The sequence below is a fragment of the Phalacrocorax aristotelis genome, chromosome 10 (genome assembly GCF_949628215.1).
Source record: "Phalacrocorax aristotelis chromosome 10, bGulAri2.1, whole genome shotgun sequence".
NCBI lineage: Eukaryota > Metazoa > Chordata > Aves > Suliformes > Phalacrocoracidae > Phalacrocorax > Phalacrocorax aristotelis.
In genome coordinates, this window is record NC_134285.1 from 1,982,390 (window position 1) to 2,005,240 (window position 22,851).

At 56.2% G+C, this 22,851-nt stretch overlaps 1 protein-coding gene across 1 annotated transcript in view; it reads left to right on the forward strand.

Annotated features, from left to right (window-relative positions):
• Positions 1 to 8,629: 8,629 nt before the first annotated feature.
• HS3ST6 (heparan sulfate-glucosamine 3-sulfotransferase 6) overlaps positions 8,630 to 22,851 on the forward strand; it is a 40,793-nt gene continuing 26,571 nt past the window's right edge. The window contains exon 1 of the mRNA XM_075104660.1: positions 8,630 to 9,066. Coding sequence (XP_074960761.1) covers positions 8,714 to 9,066 — 353 coding nt within the window. The 5' untranslated portion in view covers positions 8,630 to 8,713. The remainder of the gene's footprint in view (positions 9,067 to 22,851) is intronic.

Sequence of the window (22,851 nt, forward strand, 5' to 3'; positions counted from 1 at the left end):
TTGCCACCTCCCCAGCACTGAACCCACCTCGTCCCCAGGCTTTCTGGGCTGCAAATCCCCCGTCAGGGCACGAGGCACCACACTGAAAGTCCCACTGCAGGCCCCACGCTGTCCTCTTCAGCTGCAGCCATCGCCCACCTGCAAACAGTGATGTTTCGTTGTCCAGCTCTGTGGCATCGCCTGGCTTCTTCAGGAGGGGACTTTCTCAGTGGGAAATGGTCTTGTCACCCTGTACATCTAAACAGGATATCTCTCTGTGTCCACAGACCTGTGTGACCAGACACCGGGTCAAATTAAACACAAAAAAAAGCACCTTTGTTTTTGTGCCTCCTCCCTGTCCCTGTAATTATTCACTCCCAGGATGATGTGAAGCTGTTGTCACTCTTGCATCCTCACCCAGGAGGGCACCAATAAAGAAATAATTGCAGCCAGCCCCCAGTTTGTGTTTGCGTGGGAAATGAGGAGGAAAGCAGGGCCAAGGCAGAGCTGGGACGCTGTGCGGAGGATGTCTGAGCACTCCGGATGGCACAGTTAATAGCTGGTGTCCCGGGGACAGAGGTTTGGTTAGCAAAGAGCTGTGTCTGATACTCTGCAGCTCTGCCTACTCTAATAAAAATCGCACATTTCATGTATATTATTTTTTAAATTGAAGCTTTAAAAAAAATCAGTGGGTTTTGGCCGCTTTATCCCCTTATTGGGATTATTTAAATCAAAAGCAGAAATAGGGGGAAGGCTCCTTTTGTAACTCCAGTTGGCGGGGAGCCAGCCACGTCTGTGCTGCCGTGAGCAGGCAGTGCTGCCCGGGCTGGTGTAGTGGCAAAGGGCAGCGAGGTGGCTGGGGGTCACAGCTGGGACCGCACCAGTGCCCCAAAACACCGTTAGGAGAATAAGGTGGAGCTTTTGAACCTGCGTCCCTCCCGGGCTGATGGAGGGAGCGGAGACCTGCAAGCGCTGAGGGTCTGGGACAAGCCACATTCTCCCTTTGGTGCTGCCAGCACCAGCTTTTGCCTTCTGTGAAACGCTGTGTCGCTGTTTGGCCGCCTGCACCGCTGCGGGAAGGTGCGTCGTGCAGCGCAGCCGCGTCCTGCTGTCCCGTGGGGAGTTTTGCAAGACTGCAGCCAGTGCCTGGTGCTGGGGGCATCTCTTCCGCTGCTGAAACCCACGCTCCCGGGATGCTGCTCCCATCCCAAGATGGACAGGAGGGTGGCTTTGCCCTGGGCCACGCAGCGTCCGCGTGGCTCAGCCCCCAAATCCCAGCGGACGCCGAGCTGAAGCGGGGAGCCAAGGTGGCCGAACGTCCCAGCGGTGGCAGGGGACAGCAGGCTGGTTGGAAATGGTGGGTGTTTTTGTTGTGCAAATGCTTCGCCTCCTCCCCAGGGGCTGTCTCCAGCTCGCTGGTATTGCTATAGCTACGGGTAATTTTCTGTGTTCAAGTTTTGCAAAACCATATTAAGAAAAATCTCGCCCTGGTGCTGCTGGCTCTCCTCCAGGCTGGAAATTGCATTCCCCTGCTTGAAATTCCTCCCGGAGTTTCAGATGGAGAATGTACAACTTCACTTTCCATCTTGAGCTGCTGTCACACATTTTAATAACAGGGGCTGCGCTACACCCCAGAGGTGGCCGCGCGCCAGGATTTTGAAGCGAACCCGTTGGAGCGGTTGCGGTGAGGGTTTGGATGGCCGCGAAGGCGCTGGAGCCGCCGCTCAGCCCCAGCCCTGGCCCTTCCTGCCCCCCGCCCCCCAAGCCCGGCTCAGCCTCTTGGATTGAGGATGGTGCCTGTGGGTTAGTTTTTCATCTTCTGTGTGAGCATGGTGATGCGTTTCTTGGTCTCTCCTGTGTCCCAGGTGATGGGAACCCTCTGAGTCCGGAGGGGGTTGGCTCTCTTTGCTGCACCGCAGCGCCCGTGATCCCAATTACAGGGAGACATGATTGTTCCTCCTCCTTCGTGCTTATATCCATCCCAGCTCAGCTGGCCCTTTTGAGCTTGGGCAAAGCCCTGATGGTCCCACGTGGGTTCCTCCCTCTGTAAAACTGCCTCTCCCAACTGGCAAGATTGGGGCAAATCACCCTGTAACTTTATGTTGAGGACAGTTTGTTTTTCTTTTTTTCAATACCCAGTGGGTAAACCTCAGATCTTGCCCGGTCTCTGGGGAAAGGCTTGCTAATGTCACAGAGCTGGGTGACAAGGGGTGGCCTTTGCTGAGACCCTGGAGGGGACTATGGAGAGGTCGCACTGACAGGGACCCTGGTGGCATCCCCTAACCAGATGACCCCAGGGTCCCAGCTCCTGGTGGGGACCACAGCTCGGAGATCCTGTCGTCTTGGCTGCTGGGGCTGTGCTGGTTTAGGGACAGCCGCAGGGCTGCTCTTCCAGTGAGTGCCACCATGCCTGAGGCCGAGGCACCCCATCACCATCCCCTGTGGTACCCACATCCCTAGGGACAGGGACACCTGCATCCCCAGGGACAGGAATGGGGTTTGCCTCCCTTGGCTGCGGGCGCTGGCTCGCCCCTTCCTGAGCTCCCTTTTATGGATTGCTCTTTGAACCCAAGGAGTTGTGCTGTATTTGTAAAACACACTGCCGTAATCAGGGAAACAGCCTTCCTAATTGGATTGGAACGGCTCGGAGTAATTGGCTGTTTGGGAGCAGCCGTTTCAAATCAAGCTGTGCGCGCCTTAATAAGTTTGCTTGCCTTTATCAGCTTGGCAAACTCCGCTGTGGAGGTGACCTGTTAAATGATCTCCCATGTTTCTAAAGCATTTTTCATTCCCACTGATCCCTTGAGCCCTTTTCTTTCTTTCTTTGTAATAACAAACTTTGGGAAATCCCAGAGCACCCACGCTGCGGCTCCTGCCTGCCTGCTGCGGCGGGCAGAGGGGAGGTCTCTGGAGGGGAGGCTGGGTCGTGGTGCTGGGGTCACCAGTTGGGATGCCCTGGCTGGTTATCCAGGGTCCCATCCTGCTTGGACCCGCTGGTTTTGGGGGGTGGGGGGGGATGGACAAGGGGAGCATTGAGCTCACATGGTGCTGTGCTGATATTGCTCTGTTTGGCCCTTGGTGGGGCTTGTCACTTGGCTGTTCCGGATGAGGTGTGAACTTCACCCGCTTTGGGACCAGGATTTAGCCCGCCAGGGGGCTGGCTAACCCCTCTGCTCCAGGTGATCCCGGGATGGGGCACGGGGAATTTTGGGGATGGCTGCCCTGGGTGCCTGCTCTGTCCCGGTGCCTCCTCCCTCCAGCGCTGAGCCACCCCAAGGGAGGCTGGCAGGTACAGCCCTGCATTCGGAGAGAGGAGGGCAACGCACCTGGCTGGAGGGAGCCCTCCCCCCCAAAAAAAACCCAATTCAAACCATACACATGTGCACAACCACGTCTGGTGTCGGGCTCTAGTTGCTCCGCAGACACACGGCCCTTTGAGACGGTCACCAGGCATTTCCAACCGATGCTCTGCCACAAGATCTGCCAAGGCAGGATCCAGCCCCTGACCTCGCTGCCCCTGGTGCAGCTGGGGGGCATTTGGGCATTTGTAGCCCAGCTGGGAAGCTGCTCCCTGTCCTGAGGGGATGTGGGGGGCCAGGCGCAGCAGCCAGCGCTACGGCACAGGGCTGCACCCCCTGGAGCGACGCTTCCTCGCGTGCCCCCGTGCTACACGGGCATCCACGCTCGCCCCCTCGATGCCGCAGCAGCAGCGCCCGTGCGGTTTGGAGGGAGAACTCTCACCACTGCCGACCCAGCCAAGCAGGCTAGGGCAGGAGGCAGCCCGCAGCCATCTCAGCCCTGGGGACCACAGCGGCAGGCAGCCCCCGGCAGCACGGGGACCCCCGCAGCCAGCCGGGCTGGCCTGTCGCCGATGAAAGGCGGCCCTGAAGCAAACTGCAAATCTGGCGTGGACGGAGCACCACCGCTGCTGAGCATCCTGTGTGGGACAAGCATACTGGTCATGGCTCCCTGGTGCCTCCGGCGAGCCCGGCAGTGCCGGTGCTGGCCAGGTTCTGGCCTCTCTGCTGCTTTATTTTCCCCTTTTGCTGCTCACCCATCAGCGCTGAGCATCACTGCCATGGGAATCATAGAATAGAATCATTAAGGCTGGAAAAGACCTCTAGGATCATCAAGTCCAACCTCCAACCCAACACACCCAGGCCTCCTAAACCATATCCCCAGGTGCCATGTCTGCATGGTTTTTGAACCCCCCCAGGGACGGTGACTCCCCCACCTCTCTGGGCAGCCTGTGCCAGGGCCTGACCACTCTGTCAGGAAAGAAATTTCTCCTAATATCCAACCTATCTGGAAGCTCCTGGCTAGCTTGGATGTGTCTCACCTCTTCCCCTTGGCAGCAATCAAAAGCTCCTTTGGCATTTTCCTCCGCACAGCTGCCGTGCCCCGGCTGCCCCCGGGCTGCTGTAGCCCCCAGTCCCTGGGGAGCTGCCAAGCCATCAGCCAGGTCATGGGGCTTCCTGGGGACCCCCTCGCTCCTGCTGGGACCCCAGGGGAAAAAAATGACCCTTCTCATTCTTCAGTGGAGACAATTGTCTCTGAGGTTCAAAGCACTCTCGTCCCGGCTGGAGGGCTGAGGTAACGGTGATATAGTAAGTGAAACGGCTGGCACTTGCATCTCATCAATCAGGGGTCGGAAGCGCGGAGGCTCCCTCCACATCCGCAGTGTCTGCGTGCCGCTCCCCCCAGCGCTCGCAGCCCATCCATAACACCGGTGACAGCCCCAAACACTTTCATCCGCCTCTGCCAGAGCAGCCCAGTGGCTCCTGCGTGCTGTGAGCGGCCCCGGGGACCAGCCGTGCCGCAGCGGTGCCCGTGGGGCCGCTGACCCCAGCCCACTGGGGCCGTGGATGCCACCCGGGGGTACAGAGCCCTGATGCCAGGGCTTATGCAGCGGCCCAGGGCAGGGACCGTGGTGTGCACCAGCCCTGGGAGCAAGCTGAGGTGCTGGGGTACGTGGTATGGTGTTGTCTGTGCCTGCCCTCCCCAGGGGCGAGGATAAATCCTCCCAACACTGTTCCCAGCCATGCACTGTGAAGGGTCGGCAAGCACGGCCGGCGTGCTGGCTGCACTGGCTCTGCTGCTTGCCGCCCACCCGCCTTCTGCTCCTTGGTGCAAAGGCATCGGTGCCCATCGCAGCGGCATTGCTCCTGCCCGGGGAAGGCAGCCCCGTCCCCCGACGGACACCAGCGCTGGCGGCAGCCCGGCGAGCGGCTGCAGCGGGAGGCTTTTCAGCAGGATCATCAAACTCTCGGAAAGCTGCGCTCTCTGGTAGGTTGTGTGATGAGAGCGGTGGACAAAGACGTGCTAACGGAGGGGGAACGTGCGGCAGATGATGTGGCCAGGGGAGCAGAGAGGCACCGGGCGCCGGCCCTGCTGGCCTGGGTTCACATCCCATGTCCCGCACAGCCCTTCTGGGGCAGCTGCAGAGATGTGAGGGTGGCCGCTGCCTGCCAGGGCACCGAGACATCACAGCTGCTTATTCCAGAACTCCTTTTTTTTTTTTTTCCAAACAAAACTCCTAATTTTGATTAAAAAATTGCACCTGAGTGCTTGTTGTCCTTAATCACCTGAGCTGCCAGCAAGGCAGGGAGATGTTCCTGGGGACCTTCCTGCGGGGTTGCCCGCTGGTGCTTGGTGTTTCCCCTCCTCACCACAATGCACCTGGCCCCAGCAGTGAGCCCCGAGCTCACGTTTTAAGCCTTTTTCCCCAATTTTGAAGGCGAGAAAGGAAAAGGTGCTTCTCCTCCGACCGTGCCCAAGCAGCGCCATCGCCGAGACACGGCAGCACCCACGGTGCACGGGGGGAGCTGGCAGTGCCGACTAGCTTGCCGCAGGCAGCCCCAGCCCCGTGACCCCGAGGGATCCCCCTGCACCGAGGATGAGGAGGGGGCTGTGCTCTCTCCCCTGCCTGCCTTTCCCAAGCCTCCCGGGCTGTGTTTTGACAGAAGTTTGTCAAAATGGATATGTTCTTGCCAAAGATTTCCATTTTGACAAATTGGCATTTTCCAACAACAACACCCTCCCCCCAACCCAAACAGGGAGCTGGAGCGATTCCCACCCGCTCTCGCCCGGAGTGAAACAGTTCCTATTTCTAATCACTTACGTAAAACCCAACAAGAGCTGGCAAGTGCCGCACGGCAGATTTTGGATGCTTTTTTATTTATCAAACTGCTCCCGATAACAGATTCACTTCCTCATTGTAATCTTTCCTCCTCGTTTTTCCCCGGGGAACCTTCGCGTTGCGAGTTGGAAGGGATCTCCAGTCACACTCGTGCAGTTATTTCCTCTCGTTGAAAAGCTACCGTGCAGGATGGGCCGGGCAGCCCCGGCGCAGCCTCCTGCGAGCACCAGCCACGAGAGGGCACAAAGCCCCGTCCTGCTGCAGCCCTGCAGCCCTGCTCTCATGCGGCCCTGCTCTCATGCAGCCCTGCAGCCCTGCTCTCATGCCGCCCTGCCACCCTGCAGCCCTGCCACCCTGCTCTCATGCAGCCCTGCTCTCATGCAGCCCTGCTCTCATGCAGCCCTGCAGCTCTGCAGCCCTGCTCTCATGCAGCCCTGCTCTCATGCAGCCCTGCAGCCCTGCCGCCCTGCTCTCATGCAGCCCTGCTGCCCTGCTCTCATGCAGCCCTTCAACCCTGCAGCCCTGCCGCCCTGCAGCCCTGCCACCCTGCTCTCATGCAGCCCTGCTCTCATGCCGCCCTGCAGCCCTGCTCTCATGCAGCCCTGCCGCCCTGCAGCCCTGCCACCCTGCAGCCCTGCTCTCATGCAGCCCTGCCGCCCTGCAGCCCTGCCGCCCTGCAGCCCTGCTCTCATGCAGCCCTGCTCTCATGCAGCCCTGCCACCCTGCAGCCCTGCCGCCCTGCCGCCCTGCTCTCATGCAGCCCTGCAGCCCTGCCGCCCTGCAGCTCTGCAGCCCTGCTCTCATGCAGCCCTGCTCTCATGCAGCCCTGCTCTCATGCAGCCCTGCCGCACTGCAGCCCTGCTCTCATGCAGCCGTGCTGCCTTGCAGCCCTGCTGTCATGCAGCCATGCCATCCTGCAGCCCTGCCACCTTGAAGCCGTGCCATCCTGCAGCCCTGCCGCCCTGCAGCTGTGCCATCCTGCTGCCATGCAGCCATAGCACCCTGCAGCTGTGCCACCTTGCAGCCCTGCTGTCATGCAGCCATGCCACTTTGCAGCCCTGCCACCTTGCATCCATGCTACCCTGCAGCCCTGCTGTCATGCAGCTGTGCCATCCTGCTGCCATGCAGCCATAGCACCCTGCAGCTGTGCCACCCTGCAGCCCTGATGTCATGCAGCCATGCCGTCATGCATGTCATGTCATGCATGACAGTGCAGCTGTGGCACCACGCAGCCACGCAGGAGCATCGCTGCCTCCGATGCAGCTGTGTTTGCACAGCTCTGTACACACACACGCACACCCCCAGGTCTCCTCGCCTTCCTCTATCTATTGGAAGACTTGGGGGATCTAATTATAAAAAGAGCTAATTATATTAATAAGTTAATTAAGACACCGCCAATTTCAGATACAAAAAAGGGAGGCTTTAGCACAAGACTGGAAATCAGCCTTGGTGGTTCGAGGCATGGGGCAGGGCGGGCCCTGGGAGAATTTCGGTGGGTCCCAGGGGTGACGGCCCCAAGGAAACCCCCAGGGTCGGGCACCCTAGGGCTGGGTCTCGGCTCTTTTGCATTTGGGGATGGCACGTGCTGCCAGGAGGGCAGGAACAAGCCGGGATGGTGCTGATGCTGCACGCAAGGCCCCATCCTGGCCAGAGGCACCTGGGGATGCTGCCCACACATAGTGTGTCACCGACACTGCAGCACCCGGCCGGATTTATGTAGCACCCAAAATACATGCTGCTTTGAGCCCCAGGGACTGGGGTTTCCCCAGCAGCAGGAGGAAAACCACCTCATCCCACCCCACCACCCGTCACACGCATGCATTTTAAATCCCACCACCTAAACTACTGCTTTTTGGCTTATTTCGGAAGGTGCAGGGACCTGCGTGGAAACCCAGGGCCGTCCTTCCCATCCCAAACAATAAATAGACGGGAGCTAGCGCAGCCTAATTAGCGCTGCCTCTCCAGATCCCGCTCGCTAATTGCGTGCTGCCGGGCTACCACCGCGGCGATGGCGTTTTAGCTCCAGCCTGGGATCCCGCACCCGCTGCCGAGCTGCAGCCTTCCCCTGCGCGGCCCTCGGGGTGATGCGAGTGGCCAAAAACACCCAATGCAGCCCCAGAAATTAGAGATCTAGATATAAAAAGAAAGAAAAATCGGATGGGAAAACGTGGGAAAACGCATCCTCCCGGTGCACCGGGGCCGGGAGGGTTTCGCTCCGCCGCGGCTGCTCGGGGTGGGTGGGAGCAGCGGGGCTGCCCCGGGCCGGGCTGGCACCCACGCAGGGGCTGCCCACGGGCCCCCCGCGGATACCCCGGCGGTGCCCCACGCGTGTGCCGCGCCCCCACCCCGGGGCGTTGCCGCCCCCCCCCCCCCCCCCCCCCCCCCCCGCCACGCGTGTGCCGCCCGCCCTCCCTCCTCCGCCCCGCGGGTGGGTGGGCGTGGGGGGCGGTGCGCGAAGGGAGGGCCGGGCCGGGCCGGGCCGGGCCGGGTGTGCGTGGAGCGGAGCGCGGGTGGGTGGGGAGGGAGGGGTGGGGGGGGGGCGGGCAGGGCGGCGGTGCGGGATGCGGTGCCCGGCGGGGCCGGGAGCGGCCCCCGATGGGATGTAGCGGGCGGCTGCTGGGACCCGTCGGGGGCCGCCGCGCCTCGTTGCTCCTCACCATGATCCTCTTCTTCACCTACTTCTTTTATTGCCTGCCGGGGCCCTGCGAGCCGCTGCCGCCCGCCCTGCTGCTGCCGCCGCCCGCCGGTGCGGGGCCGGTGCGGGGCGCGGGGCCGGGGGCGGCGGGGGGCGGCAGCCGGCGCTTCCCGCAAGCCATCATCGTGGGCGTGAAGAAGGGCGGGACGCGGGCGCTGCTGGAGTTCCTGCGGGCGCACCCCGGGGTGCGGGCTGTGGGTGCCGAACCCCACTTCTTCGACAGGTGCTACGAGAAGGGGCTGCGCTGGTACAGGTAAGGGCGGGGGGGGCGGGCGGGGGTCCCGGCAGCGGCTAATGAAGCTCCCAGCGGTGTTTAATTGCCTCCCGTGCCCTCACGGGGTTGCTTTGCAACAGGCTGGTCCCTGGAGATAAAGGGGGTCCGAGGGGGTGGGATGGCGGGGAGGGGATGCACGGGGAGGGGGCGAAGGGGTGCAGGTTCCGTGGGGTGGCAAAAGGGTGCAGGCCCCGGGGGGTGAAGGATGCAGGTCCCGGGGGGGATGGAGAAAGGAGCGGGCTCGGCAGGGAGCGGCAGCTCCGACCCTCCGCCTTGCCTGGAGTCGGGGGGCTGGGGGCTGCTGCCGAAGCCGGGAGCGGTGGGAGTGTAAGAGCCGGTCCCCCCTGAATCCCCCCGTGTCCCCCCCGTGTCCCCGTGTGCCCCATCCCACAGCCCAACCAGCCGAGGACAGGTGTCCCCGGAACCCCCGGCAGCAGCAATTTGCTTTATTTTTGTTTTTTAATGATCCAAGCTTTGCGATTTAACGATTTATTCTCAGCTCTCCCACCGTTTCCCCACCGCGTTTCTTTAGGGAATTGTGTTTTTTTTTTTAATTCGAGTGGCTTATAAAACTAAAGGGAGGGAGGATCTCGGCGCGCAGGACCGGGCTTGATCCTGGCTGTGCGTTAAAACGATGACCCAGCGAGGGATGGGGAAGGGTAAAACGGTATCGCTTGAATTCCTCGGTAGGTTTGTGTCAAAGGGCAGAGCCGTATTGATTCAAGGGAGTTGTTTGGTTTTGAGGGTTTCAATGGAATTGAACTCTTCAGGCGATAAAGTGTTCGGAAGAGCAGCTACTGTGCATGTGGTGTCTATTAAAGTCCCGTCTCCCAGCCAACTCCGGCGTGGCCGGGCCAAACGGAGTCAGAGCGCAAAGTCCCTTGAAGGCGGTGGAAGAATCTGGTCCGTTATTTTGAAGAGAGTCCAAACGTGTAGATTTATAAAAGCGCTGCGGTGTTCGCAGGGAAACATCTGAAAATAATAAAAGGAGTAGCTCTCCCTGTCCTTTCTGCCTGTCCATCCTATTCTCCCCGAGCCCTGTGGGAATACCGTATTTCTGACGTGCGCTTAATGGTTCGCGATGTTTTGGGGGAGGTTGCAGCTTAGCAATCCTCGCCGAAATAATAACCCGCGAAAATCGGCGTGTTTAATGGGAAGTGTAATTTTAGTGGTAATTTTACCCACAGAGTTTCAGCTCTGTAAGACCACATCTGGACTGTAAAGTTATTGACTTAACACACCTTCAAACGCAGTAAGTAGCACACTCATTTTTATGACTATATTAATATTGCTGTGATTTATTAGCTCATTTCTCGCTGCCATTTGTGTCTGCGCTGCTCTAGAAACAATAACGATGATAACTAATCTTTTCGGGTGAGGATTACAAGATAGATCTTGCTTGGCAGAATGGGAGTTTAATGACTGCGAGCACATAATTAAAGCGTGGAAGATCGAACGCTTTCATATCCCTCGCCGTAGTCCGGTGAGAGGTTTGCAGGATGGACCACAGCGAGAGAAGAATAAATAAATCTTGGGTTTAGATTGCTGTGTAGTGAGTTTTTAGTGCTGTAAGTGCTTGCAGGGAGCCTGGCCTGATACCAGCGAGATGTTTTCAGATGATTCTGCATATGGTTATGGTAAATTTGGAGAAATGGAGCAGGGAAGGTTTTTGGCGTGGCCAGATGCGTCGCAGGGAAGCGTGCGCTGTGCTGGGAAGAAGTTGCATCCTTTCTAGTGAGGGGAAAAAAAAATCAGTAGATGTTTTGCTTTAACTCTGCATAGAGCAAGTGTGTTTTCAATCACACGCGCGACTCTTTTCCTTAGTTTCCTCTTCTCTTTGCCTCTCTTGTTTTGTCTTCTTACAAGACCTTGCTATACTGAGGGTTTTTTTTGCCCGGGAAAGCCAGACAGAGCTAAATGTTTAAAGCCGGGTGTGTTTGAGTGGAGGAAAATAGAAGTTGGAGAGAAGTTCAGGTTTCTCCAATGAATATCTCAAAGTGGTGTAAACATTTTTAAAATATTTGAACTTGCTAGGAAACCAAAATTACACCAACTGCTTCTCATGCCAAGATATTTGGCCCGAAGGCACCTGTAGGTCGTTGCTTGTCTTAAGTAAACGTGAAAAGAGAGAGGAAAAAAAAAAAATTTCCCTGGAAATATCGCCACAGAATTATTTGGTTCTTTTTGGGTAGTTCAGTCCCGTGGGGATTTCACTGCAGTGGCACGAGTATCTGCTTGTGGGTGCCGAGGAGTTTACGTTATAACGTAAGTCACTGACTGAAACCATTTGGTCTTAGCCCAGAGTGTTTTGTTTTATTTTATTTAAATCTGAAATAGCCCAAAGTTCTTTTCTGGTGCCGTTCTTTTGACTAGTGAAAAGAAAATGTCCTGCAGAAGCAGCAAGCGTCTCATATGAAATTCCTTGAGTTACTGTAGGTTTAGCTAATTACGAGAAGTTTAAACACCTTTTCTAGACTGCGACATAAATTACCTAATGGATAATCCAAGCATGACGTGACGTTTTATCCTAAAGCAAAACACTGTTTTAATTTTTTTGGCACTCAGTACTGCTTTAAAGTAAACCTAAATAAAAAAGAAGTGGTGTCGGCGCGTCTGCTCCTCCGCTCACGCAGCGCTTGGGGAGCGCGAGTGTCCTGTTGGGGAACCCGGGAACCTTGCCGTCTGTCTGTCTGTCTCTGCTCTGTGGGAGCGTGGGCGAAGGCAAACGCAAGAACTTCGTTGTACCTGAGGTGTTCGCCGGTGACATTTAGAACTTCATAGCAAAAACGTGAAGCAGTGCGCAGCGTGATGGCACGGGACCAAACCCTGCCCTTGCTTGTGTGACCTGAGAGCCGCGCTCGTGGGCCGGGCTGCTACGGGGTGTAACGGGCGGAACCCCTGCGGGGTCTGCAGAGCAGCGCCCGCCTTCAGCCCAGGGCCTTCTCGGTGCGAGGGGGAGCGGAGTCGGGGTCACAGGTGGCGCTCGGGGTGTTTGCATTTCGTCCGATGCCTGTGCAAGCGGGGATGGGCGCTCTGGCGGGCTCTCCGGCAGGCGCTGCTCTGCTGGCGACGTTTTGGGGGGCGTAGCTGACATCTCTGCATGGGATCGCTCCCTTTTTCCGTTGCCAGAGCCGGGCTTGTTTTCCACGTGGCTGCCCGGGGTTCAGACCGCTCCGTCTGCCTCCGTAATGCGGCAGAGCCTCGGCGGTTCTGGCGCTGTGGGGTGCGGGGCAGGAGAAGCGGTGGGCGATGGCGGCTTTGGGGCACGAAGGTGGTGCAGGGAAGGGGCTCGGCAGATGCTGGCTCGCATAAAAGGGAGTTTTGGGGAGTTCAGCCTGATGTAGCTTATCCAAAGAACAGTTTCCTCATCTCCATCCACCAACACTTTGCAGCGACATCAGCTCAGTACGACAGTTTTTGCTCTGTCTTGTGTCTCCTCGTATGATCTATGATCCCAGGCACTCTTTTTCCTGCTTTTTTTCCAATAGCTAAAGAAAGAGTTACACAGGGACGGGGCTGGGCCAAGGCTCCCAGCGACCCCTCGCCTCTCTGAGCGCAGCACACCACAAGAGAGCAGCCGTTGGGGTTGTGCTCAGTGAAACTGCACCCCGGATGATAGCGCACACTGGATTTCATAGGAATTGTGAAGAATTCCTGGTTTTCTTAGTTTGGGCCAGAAGTAGTAAAAAAGTACTATGGGACGGCTAGTCACTGTTGGCCAAGGCTCCTGGTGAGTGGCCAGGCTGGAGCTCCGCAGCCGGCCGCGGCGGCACACGGCAAGCGGGCATCGCCGCCGAGCATCCTCCGGTGCTGCGGAGCCGTCCCAGAGCTCTGCCTCTCTTGGAGGCTGAATTTAGCTTTTTATTGGCATTTTCGCATTTGCAGGCGAGGAACTTTTCATGTGGTTGGTCATGCTCACGCTGCGCTTCTGTGCGTGCATTGACTGGTGCCGGGGGTGTCCCAGCTTGGGAGCATGCGTGTGTGCCCAGGGCAGATGGGTGGTTGCAGAGAGCTTCTACGTGCGATGTGGTGGGCTTGGTTTTTTATTTTCTATAGGGGTTTGGGGTTTTTTTTTTTTTTTTATTATTATTTTCCTCTCCTTCAAGCCCATTCATGGGCGTTAATAATGTTCTTGAAAGGCATCCAGGATTTCTTGAGCCAGACTTTGTTATCTCCGAACCTTGCAACCCCGAAGCCTTTGAGCGGCAGGGGAAGGACGCGGCTCCAGTGCTGCTCTTTTGACTTTTGCTGTGAGTGTTATTGGCAGTTGAAAAGTAGAGCTAAGTAGATGCCTTGAGGGGTTTTTGTGTGTGTTGTGATTGTACAGACAGATCAAGACACTCTATAGCACAAGCTGTTGAATAAACCCCGACGTTTCAGCTCCTCTGGAGTCGCCAGGCGGTGTTTTGGCAAAGAGCTTGTATCCCCTTCCAGGGAGAGCTTTTCACAGGCACATTTAAGAAATACATAGGTGGGAACAGACAAAAGGATCTTGCGAGGAGTCAGATGGCGATGCACTGAGAGCTGCTCCGGGACATTATCTTTATTCATTGACACTGGCTAATCTGTTCTGATGGACTCGTGTTTCAGCGTTCCGGGGCTGAGAGTGGCCCTTGTTTGTCTTGGTGCATTTGCAGAAACCCAGTCTTGCAGCATGCTTCTTGGGTTTATTACTTCACGATCTCTTCTTTCTTTTTTAAAAAAATTTCCTTACAAAAATAGGGCCTTTCTGTATCAGCTTCCCCTACCCTCACCCCCGTGTTTGGAAAAGAAATCCTAAAATGTGAAGAAAATGCAGGAAACCTGAGAAAAAGCTGTACTTTTATAACTGTGAAGATGATATTTTAAAGCCTTTATTTCGTGCACGTTATTTTGAGTTTGCTTTTACGCAGTTTTAGTCCCAGCTCTACGTTTAGGACAGGGCTTAAGCGCTGTGTGCGTCCGTGCCAGCCAGAGGGGTCTCCCCGCGATGGCGTGCCCCCCATTTTACGGCTCCCTAACGCACAGCACTGCCGGTCCTTCGGAAGCAATCTGTAAGACGTGCAAAGTTTGGTCTTCTGCAAACTGCTTTCACGTGGGATTAAAAATAGCTTTTACTGCCATGATGAGGAATTAACATTTGAAACCGTTTAAAGGGATCGTAGGCAGATATTATGGAGGGCGCGTGAGAGGGGCTGTGCCTGCCTTCTTTGGGGGGGGTCTTTCCCACCGGCTCCGAGTCGGCGATGGGGCAAGGAGCATGACTGGGCCCTCCTGCCCCCCACTTTCACACTGACGTTATTCCCTCGCTTTCATGTGGCAGCTCCTGCATTTGGTTCCCAACCCAAAGCCCACCGAAGCCGGTGAAGTGTTTCTTGCTGATACAAGCAGGTTTGTGAGTCTGAATTTTAGCCCGGCTCAGCTGCGAGACAAAATTAAGCCGGGTTATTCCATGTGTCGTTACGTAGATAGTGTCAGGCTAAAGTGATTAAAGCTGCGTGTTAGTGTTGGCTGTGATTTTTCAGATAAAAGCTGTGTCTTGCAGAGTGGAACGAGTCGTGGCCTTCCCGACTGAGGAATGCTTTCTCTGTTGCTGTCTCTTTTAAATAAATGCGGGGTTTATATACAGGCTGTGCAGTGGGGTGTGCAGGAGTAACCTGAGTTTCTAAAGGATTTCAAGTCTGCCAGTGTTGCTATCCCAGACTGCTTAAATAAATATATAAAACTGGGCACCTAGAAATCGTGGGGCTGGTTTTTTAAAAAAAATGAATATTATGTGAACCAATACCTTTGGAAAATACTTCTTCATTAATGCCCTTTTCCTTGTGCTCCCTTGGTTACTCTTTTCTAGCCTCGGGGGCTAGAAATTTAAACATACAAAACATGGACAGGTTTTTTTATCACTTACCTTTAACTCCAGAGAACTTCTGAAAAGATGTTAAATATCATGAAAAGTTCACAAACGGCAGTGAAAGCTGCAGGGTTTCTGTGAGTTGAATTATTGAGGGGCTGGAGAAATAGTCATCACAGAGTAAGCGAGAGTTTTGCAGTTTCTTCTTAAAAGTATTATGTTTTTTTTTTTTCCTAGATTATTTTTAGAGGCAGGCAGTGACAGAAGGTGGAAAAGGCCAGTGGATTTAGAGGGTGCTTTTACGCAAGGAGAGACTATTACTTAGGAGAGTTCAAAGCTTATTTATAAAACAGTAATTACCATCCCCTGAGACGGAAGTGGGCAGCTCGCATCGAGTCGAGGAGGGGGGTTACAATAGTTAATTGGCAAATATGCTTAAAAGCTTCTTCCTGACCTTTTAAAAAACTTTTTGCTGAAACGGGCTCGGGCAGAGATTGAAAACCTGACTAATGAAAGGCCAGGTTTAATACCAGGACTTAGCTCTAAATGGCTTTTCAAAGGGCTTTGGAAATCCGCCTGCTTAGGGAGCCGGCCGGCGTCAGAGGGATGCTCCGGTGTCCTGCAGGACCCAGAGCAAGCGCCGAGGGGGCTCCAGGAGCTGGGTGAGACCTGAGCCCGGCGCCTCCTTCCCCGCACCCCAGCTCTTGCGATGGCCGAAGGGGCTCGGGCATCGCCCGGCTGCCAGCGCGGAGCCCATCGGGGTGGTCTGTTCTCCCCCCCCACCCCTGCGCTCCTCCGCGGAGCACCTCGGACGGCTCCATTTAATTCCTGCCCTTGCTCTCGCGCTACGTTTCAGCCCTCCAGCGAGGACCAAGCCATGTGCTGTGGGGGAGACCGAGATGCTCTGGGTCCCCCAGCGCTCCCAGCTGGCCCTGCCTGCGGCGCAGAGCTGTGCCAGGCGTCTGCCAGCCGTGCCCTCCTCGCCCCGCGCCAGCGGGCTGAGAAAATCATCAGCTCATCTACCTGGGGGTGGATGACAGAGGAGTCGGTGGAGCTCTCGGATCTCCCTCTGAGCCTGCCACCACATTTTTCTGGTGTATTTGTTTAGAAATTTATGAAAGCGAGGAGCAGAGGGATGTTCTGGATGCCTTTCTGTGGGTCTTTGAAAAGCACTTGGTTGAAAGCCTGGCCCGCGGCTGGGAACGGAGGGTGGAGGCAGCCTGCCCAGGTCTGGTCCAGCCCGGGGAACTGCCGCGGCGGTGGCGTAGGATGAGTCTTTCCTTGCAAGAGGATGTACGGACTGGATGTGGGAATAGGTGGTGTGATGCACGGTCCTCGCTCCCCAGCAGCTTGCGGGGCTCCGGGGGATGCCACGCATTGCTCTCATGAGTCAGGGTTTGCGGGATCCGACTTGGATCTCTCCAGCAGACTGTCTTACTCTGGGCTTGTCCCAGTTAGTCCCCCTGAGTGGGGTAAGCCAGCTCTGCTCCATAGTAAAGGACAGACACGTGGCAGTTGCACACCAAAAAATCCACTGCAGCTTTTCACAGACCTGCTGAGAGTCCAGAGAAGTGCAAGTCTGGTCCTGCAGCGCCCTGTTAGTTACTGGGGCTCTGCCTAAACTCCCGGGCACCATGAGCCCACCGTTACAATGGGCATCGTGTGTCCTGGGCTGGGGGAGTCTCGTCTGGGCTGTGCCATCGGGGGCTTTCCCGTTGGCAGGGTCTGAGGTCCTGACGTGTCGGCGCTGAGGGCGCGCTGTGCTCGTGGCTGCTCAGGTCTTACACGCTCACGTTTTTGTGGTAATGGTCCTGGGTGGAAAATTCACAGTATCTCACTGGGTTTCACCTCCTCCTCGCTCAGTGCAAAGGCAGCCTGCAGATCACAGAAGTCAACGTCTTCAAAATTATTCATGCATCTCTTAAGTGAGTCACCCTTGATCTGGAGAGTCGTTTGAAATGCAAATAGGGAATATTGCAGTCACTGGGGCTGTAACCGGGGCACAGAGGCAGCGTGCCCGGCTAACTAAATTTGAACCTGCAAGTGGTCCCCATGCGTGGGGCTGTAAATGCCTGACCCTGTGTGCCAATAATATTTGCAGACAGCAGGGATTACTCTGCCTGCAGAGATCCAGGCTTTGCACGGCTGAGGTGCTCTAGAGCCAAAGACCAAACGGAGCATCCTTGTTCCAGCACATGCTGCTCTATTTGGGGCTGCTGGTGACATGAACCACCCTGACACGGAGCATGCAGAGTGCTGGGGCCAGCACCGTTTGAGGCTGAAATACGGGGTGAAATGGCTGAAATTAACTTCTCAAACAGTTGCAGAAAACTTTCCCCGTTCGGGCTATTAAAGCACCGGCACAGAGATGTTTTAGGGGGCCGAGGGGAACAGCAGCCCTTTGGGAGCGGGATGTGCTGTTGGGCTTCTCCTGGCAGTGATTTTGCATGGCCGAGTGTGCTCTGCTGAGGAAACCCCACGGCCAGGCACGGACACAAGGGGAATAAAACTCCTCTCTCCCAGCTCAGGCAGCAGCTCTGCAGCGCTGGGAGCGGCACGGCGATCCCGGGCGGCCAAGATCGCTGTGCATTTTAACACACAAAATTGATTACAAGCAGGAGAGAATTACATTAATATAGTCACTTGTCACTGAGGTCTTATTAGTAATCTCCACTCATTAGTCTGGAGAGAATAAGGATGTGACCTTGTTAAGCGCCCTTGCTGAGGGTAAGGCTGACCACTTTGCTATTGATTTATTACTTAGCCCCTAAACGGTGCGTGTGTGCGTGGCCGTGGCTGTGTGCACACCTACCCATGGGCTCGTGGGGGTGCACGGGGGGTGTTTTTGCAGTTGTAATGAAGAATGGGCCATCTCCTCGCCTGCCCCTGCTTGCACCCTTTGGGCTAGTTCCACTGGTGAAGTAGCAGCTGCTTTCGGCGGACACTGTGTTGTGCAAAAAAAAAAAAAAAAAGAAAAAGGACTTGTAGGTGATTGATGGGGAGGGACAAGAAAAGTGACAGATCCCATCCCCGGAGGCCACATCATGCTTCTGCCTCCTGCCCGGCGCTGCGTGGTGCTGCTCGGCGGGGGCTGGCAGAACCCTCCTGCACTCCCCAACTTCCCAGCTGCTCCGGCACCCGCGGCATCCCAAACCCCAGCCCTGGGGAGGCCTGGGCTGTGGGGCAGCACCTGGCCGAGGGCAGGAGGGCTCCTCCGTGAGGGCAGGCAGACTCTCTTCTTGCTGCAGGTGAAATCGAGTCCCCAAAGCAAACCACAGCGCAGCGAGGTGGGGACCTGGGAGGGGAGTCCTGCCTCCCTGCTCCAGCTGAAGGCAGAGCTGCCCGTGGGTGCCCGAGCTGCCTCCTGCACTGCTCTGCCTCTCCGCACTGATGGGGCAGGACCCTGAAATGCCTCTGCCACCTCTGCAGTCCTATGTTAGGTTATTTTACTATTATTTTTACTTCCTCGAGGCTGTTTGTGGGTGCTGATCGTGCCTCGAAGGTTTCCCCCGCCTCTTGCCGCTGGATGCCTCGCACCACGTGCCGTGCCGTTGTTCCCGAGCGCGCCTGTGCTGCTCAGTTCCCCTGTAATTCCAAGTGACAACGTGCCCCCACGGACACCCTGCCGGGGTGGAAATGTCAATGAGAGTGGAAGCCAAAGAAATCCTCCAATTACCTGGGGTGTGGAGGGGGCTCGATAAGTGCCATTGATCAGGCGCTCGTCAGCGCGATCCCTCATCACTGCCGCTTGTCAATAGATGTTGCGGAGCAGGAGGGGGCCGCTGGCCGCCCCTCCAGTCCCCGGCCGACGCAGCCCCATCGTGGCAGCGATGCTCCGGGGCTGGGCGGGTTACTGGTGGCCGGGCAGAGCTTTTCCCAGCCCCTCGGACCTGGCTGGCCGGGACCTGCCGGCTCCATCCCTGTGAGCGACAGCCCAGCAGGGCGCGTAGCCGGGCTGAGGGGGGGATTATTCTTTAACAAGAGCATCGGCCGCTTCCTCCGGCTGCTTTTATATTGCAGAAAGTCATGTTCCTAAGCCACACAAGCCATGAGAAAAATTTCAAGGGGCTGCTGCCAAGTACTTTCGGCTGAGAATTTAGGTTTTGTTGAAGGAAGGGATCGTTTGTCTCTATGAAAAGCCCATTTTGGGGGGAGGGAGGGAGCTGAACGTCCCCCCGTGGTGTCAGAGACCCAAGCGTGACAACCTGCATCCGCTCTGCTGCCACCCGGGCGGTGCGGAGCTGCTGCTGGTGCCTCTCCTTCACAAAGGAGCCATCGGGGCAGGGGCTGGGCTGCTGCTGGAATGAGAAGGGAGAAAGGCGTCCCAAGGGCCTGATCCTGCCCGGCAGGGAGGGCTCGTGCTGCTGCCGGATCCGTGCACGCGTTGGAGGTCAAGGTCTGACTGCGGTGGTGGGAGCATCCCAGCGCCCCGGTCCAGGGAAGGGGCCCTGTGCAGGAGTGGGACCAAACCTGCCACAGCAGCCTGTGGTGCTGAGCAGCCAGGGCACCATCCTGCCCTCGCCACCAGGTTTTCCCAGGGTCTGACCTGCATCTGGCTGCCTCTTGCAGCTGAAGTCATGCTTTGTCATTTACTTTGTGTGGAGAGGGAGGATTGCTAAGAGGATGGCAGCGCTCTGCATCCACCTGGGTTTGAAGCGCAGATCTTGTCTTAGGTGGGGTGGTGGGTTATGGTTTTGGGAGGGTGCTATCCTGGTGTCAGCCCTGGCAGATAGCTCCAGGTTGCTCGTGTCCCCTGGCTTCGTGATCGGGGCTCTCCACGTGCCCGTGCCACGTCCCTTGCTTCCTTCCAGGCTGTGATAAAGGGTGTCCCCTGGTCCCTGTCTACAGCCTGTCGGGGCCATTTTAGGAGGCCACTGGGCACAACTGTTGCCGTGATCACCCACGCCTGCCCTAGACCCTGAGGCACTATGGCAGGGTGGGCATTGCCCTGTGCTGGGCATCGGAGCTCATCTCTGGTGCTTCAGCCGCATCCCACGGGGGAGCGGAGGCGGCGGCAGAGCCCATCGGCCTCGGGGAGGAGATGGGGCTGCTGAGCCCGGTACAGCCCGTGCGGGTCCCGGCAGGTCGCTGCAATTAGCCCGGCACGGGTTGTGAGCGTGGTGTGCCAGGCAATTACCCACTGCACGCATGGGAAGGACACGCGGTGCCGGTGTAACCCAGCCACCGTGTCCTCCCCGAGAGCGCGCTCGGTTTGATCCCATCTTGTTACTAGGCACATAACAAGGGATGGCTGTGTTCAGTTCTGATCTTATGTCTATTAAAAATTAATATTCTTCTTCTTTAAAGTGTATTGGGAAGCATGTGAGGGCTTGCTGTATTCATGGGACTTAGCAGGGATCACAGTGAGGTCTCTGTCGTGTAAAAGCTTCGTAAAACCTGAATTACTGAACAGGAACCTTGAACGAGCGATGTCTTTTTAGCATTAATCACCTCTTCTAAAATTTTTTTTATCTAGGCAAGCATTCATTAAAATAAAGGCAAATGCAGGCTTAAGAACCGGACAGGTTTGGTGACTACCTGACTCCAGCTGTGTCCAGCTGTGGGAGCCTCATGTCAGCGTTTGAGTCTCGGCTCGGCCAGTTGCCTGCCAGTGTGAACATACACCTCGTTGTTAGTGGGTTTCTGGCTACGTGACCTGACAGGCGGGTGAATTACACAACAGGTTGCATGTGTGATGTACACAGCTCTTGGAGCCAAGTTCGTGGATGAAGAGGAGGGGTAACCAGTGCCCTTTGAAAAGAAACGTGGTGGTGAAGCCCTCCCGAGCTCAGCTGGGATGCGCTCAGTGGCAGATCCTGCTCTTCACACGGCAGCTGAACATAAATTTTTAAAGCACAGTCTGGGTGGAGGGGAGGGTTGGGAACTCTCCTGATTTTGTTATGCATCTCAAGAGACTTGGTTGTTTTTTTGGAGCCGTAGCTCCTGCAGTTGTGGGACGGGGACAGTTTCAGTTCTTGGCTGAAGCAAATGTCTCCTGAAGACAAGAAAACTGAAGGCTCAGGAACCGGAAGAAAGCTTTGGAGAACCGCGGTCCGTATGTGTGTGCACAGCTGTATTTGAAGACAATCCCAGTTGAAGCCGTGATTCGACTGAAGGTGGTTGCCCACCTCCCCACCTGCAGCAAAATCTCTGCAGTTATTTCTTGCCGAGTTACGAAACGATCCGCAGGCAGTTTCCAAGCCCCGAATGACAGCTGGCAGCCGGTGAAGGATGGTGCCTCCACCGTGCTGTGAAGGTCTCAGTGGATCAGAAGAAAGCAGTCAGGAGCAGTTCCGTGTAGGACGGGGTGAGGTCCTGAAGAAACCTGATCTCTGCAGAAATCTCCTTTCCTCCTGGGTCTGGAGGAAGATCCTTGAAGCAGAAGAAGGTGGAAGGACACCTCATCCCTGGATGGCTGTTAGCGTCAGGCGCTGCACATACTGCGTGTTAGTTCCCTGAGTCACCGTGCAGGATGTAGAAGAACAACTTTAAAGAACGAGTAAAACTGTTGCCACTTCAAAACTAGTCTCAGAATTGATGCCAGGACTCCAACAGACTGATGCTCCTTTATTCTCCTTTTAATTAATTCCTTTGCCTCCAGTGAATTTCCATCTTTTAATTCTGCTGCAATCAAAGGGCTGCGAGCAGCAAGGCTCGCATTAGGAACAGACCGATCCAACCTTTTTTTAATCTTCCTGTATCAGTTACTTGTCTTTTTCTTGTGCTGCCACAATGCATCTGAAGCACATATGCCAAGAGATGACTTGCTGAAGGAGAGATGGGACACGCAAAACCCCGGTGTTTGCTCTCAGCAGATCTCCTTTGCTGGCAGCAAAGACTAAGAGTCCAGATAAGCTTGCTCAGATACACAAATGGGCAATTACATGGTGACCTGAGAAGTGCCTGATGATTTATGGTGTTATTAAAAGGTGGTGGTAAGAATAGAAAAGATTTGTAACATCTGCATCGAAAACCCCGTCTCTGACCCTCACACCCCAGATACCAACATATTAAATATCCGAACAGGCATTCAAGCCTGCGGATCGCTTTGACGGAGATCCCTGCACATCTGGTAACACTTCGCCTGATACTTAAGACCCTGGATGGTGTGTAATTAAACGTAATTCGCTCCTTGCCCTGTTGTGGACTCGAAGACACTGTTCCTGCTGGAAGGGCGGTCTTCGGAGGAGCCTCGTGGGAGAGGAACGTGCAGCCAGGGCTGATGCAAAGATGCGGACGTGCTTTGCTGCGGGTTGCTGGGGGATGAGAGTCATGCTGTGGGACAGCAGTCATCCCCAGGTGGCAAAGGAGCCAGGGCTGGAGCCTGATGCTTGGTGGAAGCTAAGCCTGATCCCAACCAACAGCTCTATCTTCTTGCTAGTGATGATGGCAGCTCCAAAACAGCCTCCATGGCTCATAGGTCTCTTCCCATGTCCAACGCCACTGTGACAGCATTGCCCGTCCTTGGGCAGACTGTTGGATCTCCTCGTCGTCTTGCCCTCTGAAGACTGTAGAGGTTCAGGGCGATGCTGTTGGCTCAGGTAGTGGGAGCCTGTGCTGCTGGAGCAGCGCAGCGTTCTTCTTTTGTCCTTTCTATCCATTATTTGCAGTTCTGGCTTCTGGCCCCCCTGGGTGGGCGTTCTGCTTGTTAGAGGGGAGAAATCATAGCTAGAAATAAAAAGTGCAAAGAGTGGGATAATCAGAGAAGATGGTTCGTGGTGCTACACCTTGGCAGGGACGGCCTGGACATGTAATTGCACGTGTGAGTGCACGGCAGAGCCTGCGTGCGGTAGGGTTGAAAAGCAGAGTGGAATTGGTTTCCTCACTTTGGCATATGTGTGCTGTGATGTCCCCAGAGAGACACGCTTCTCGTGGCCTCTGGTCCTCCACACCTTCACAGCTGGAGGAGACCTCTCCTTCCAGATCCTGGCTCG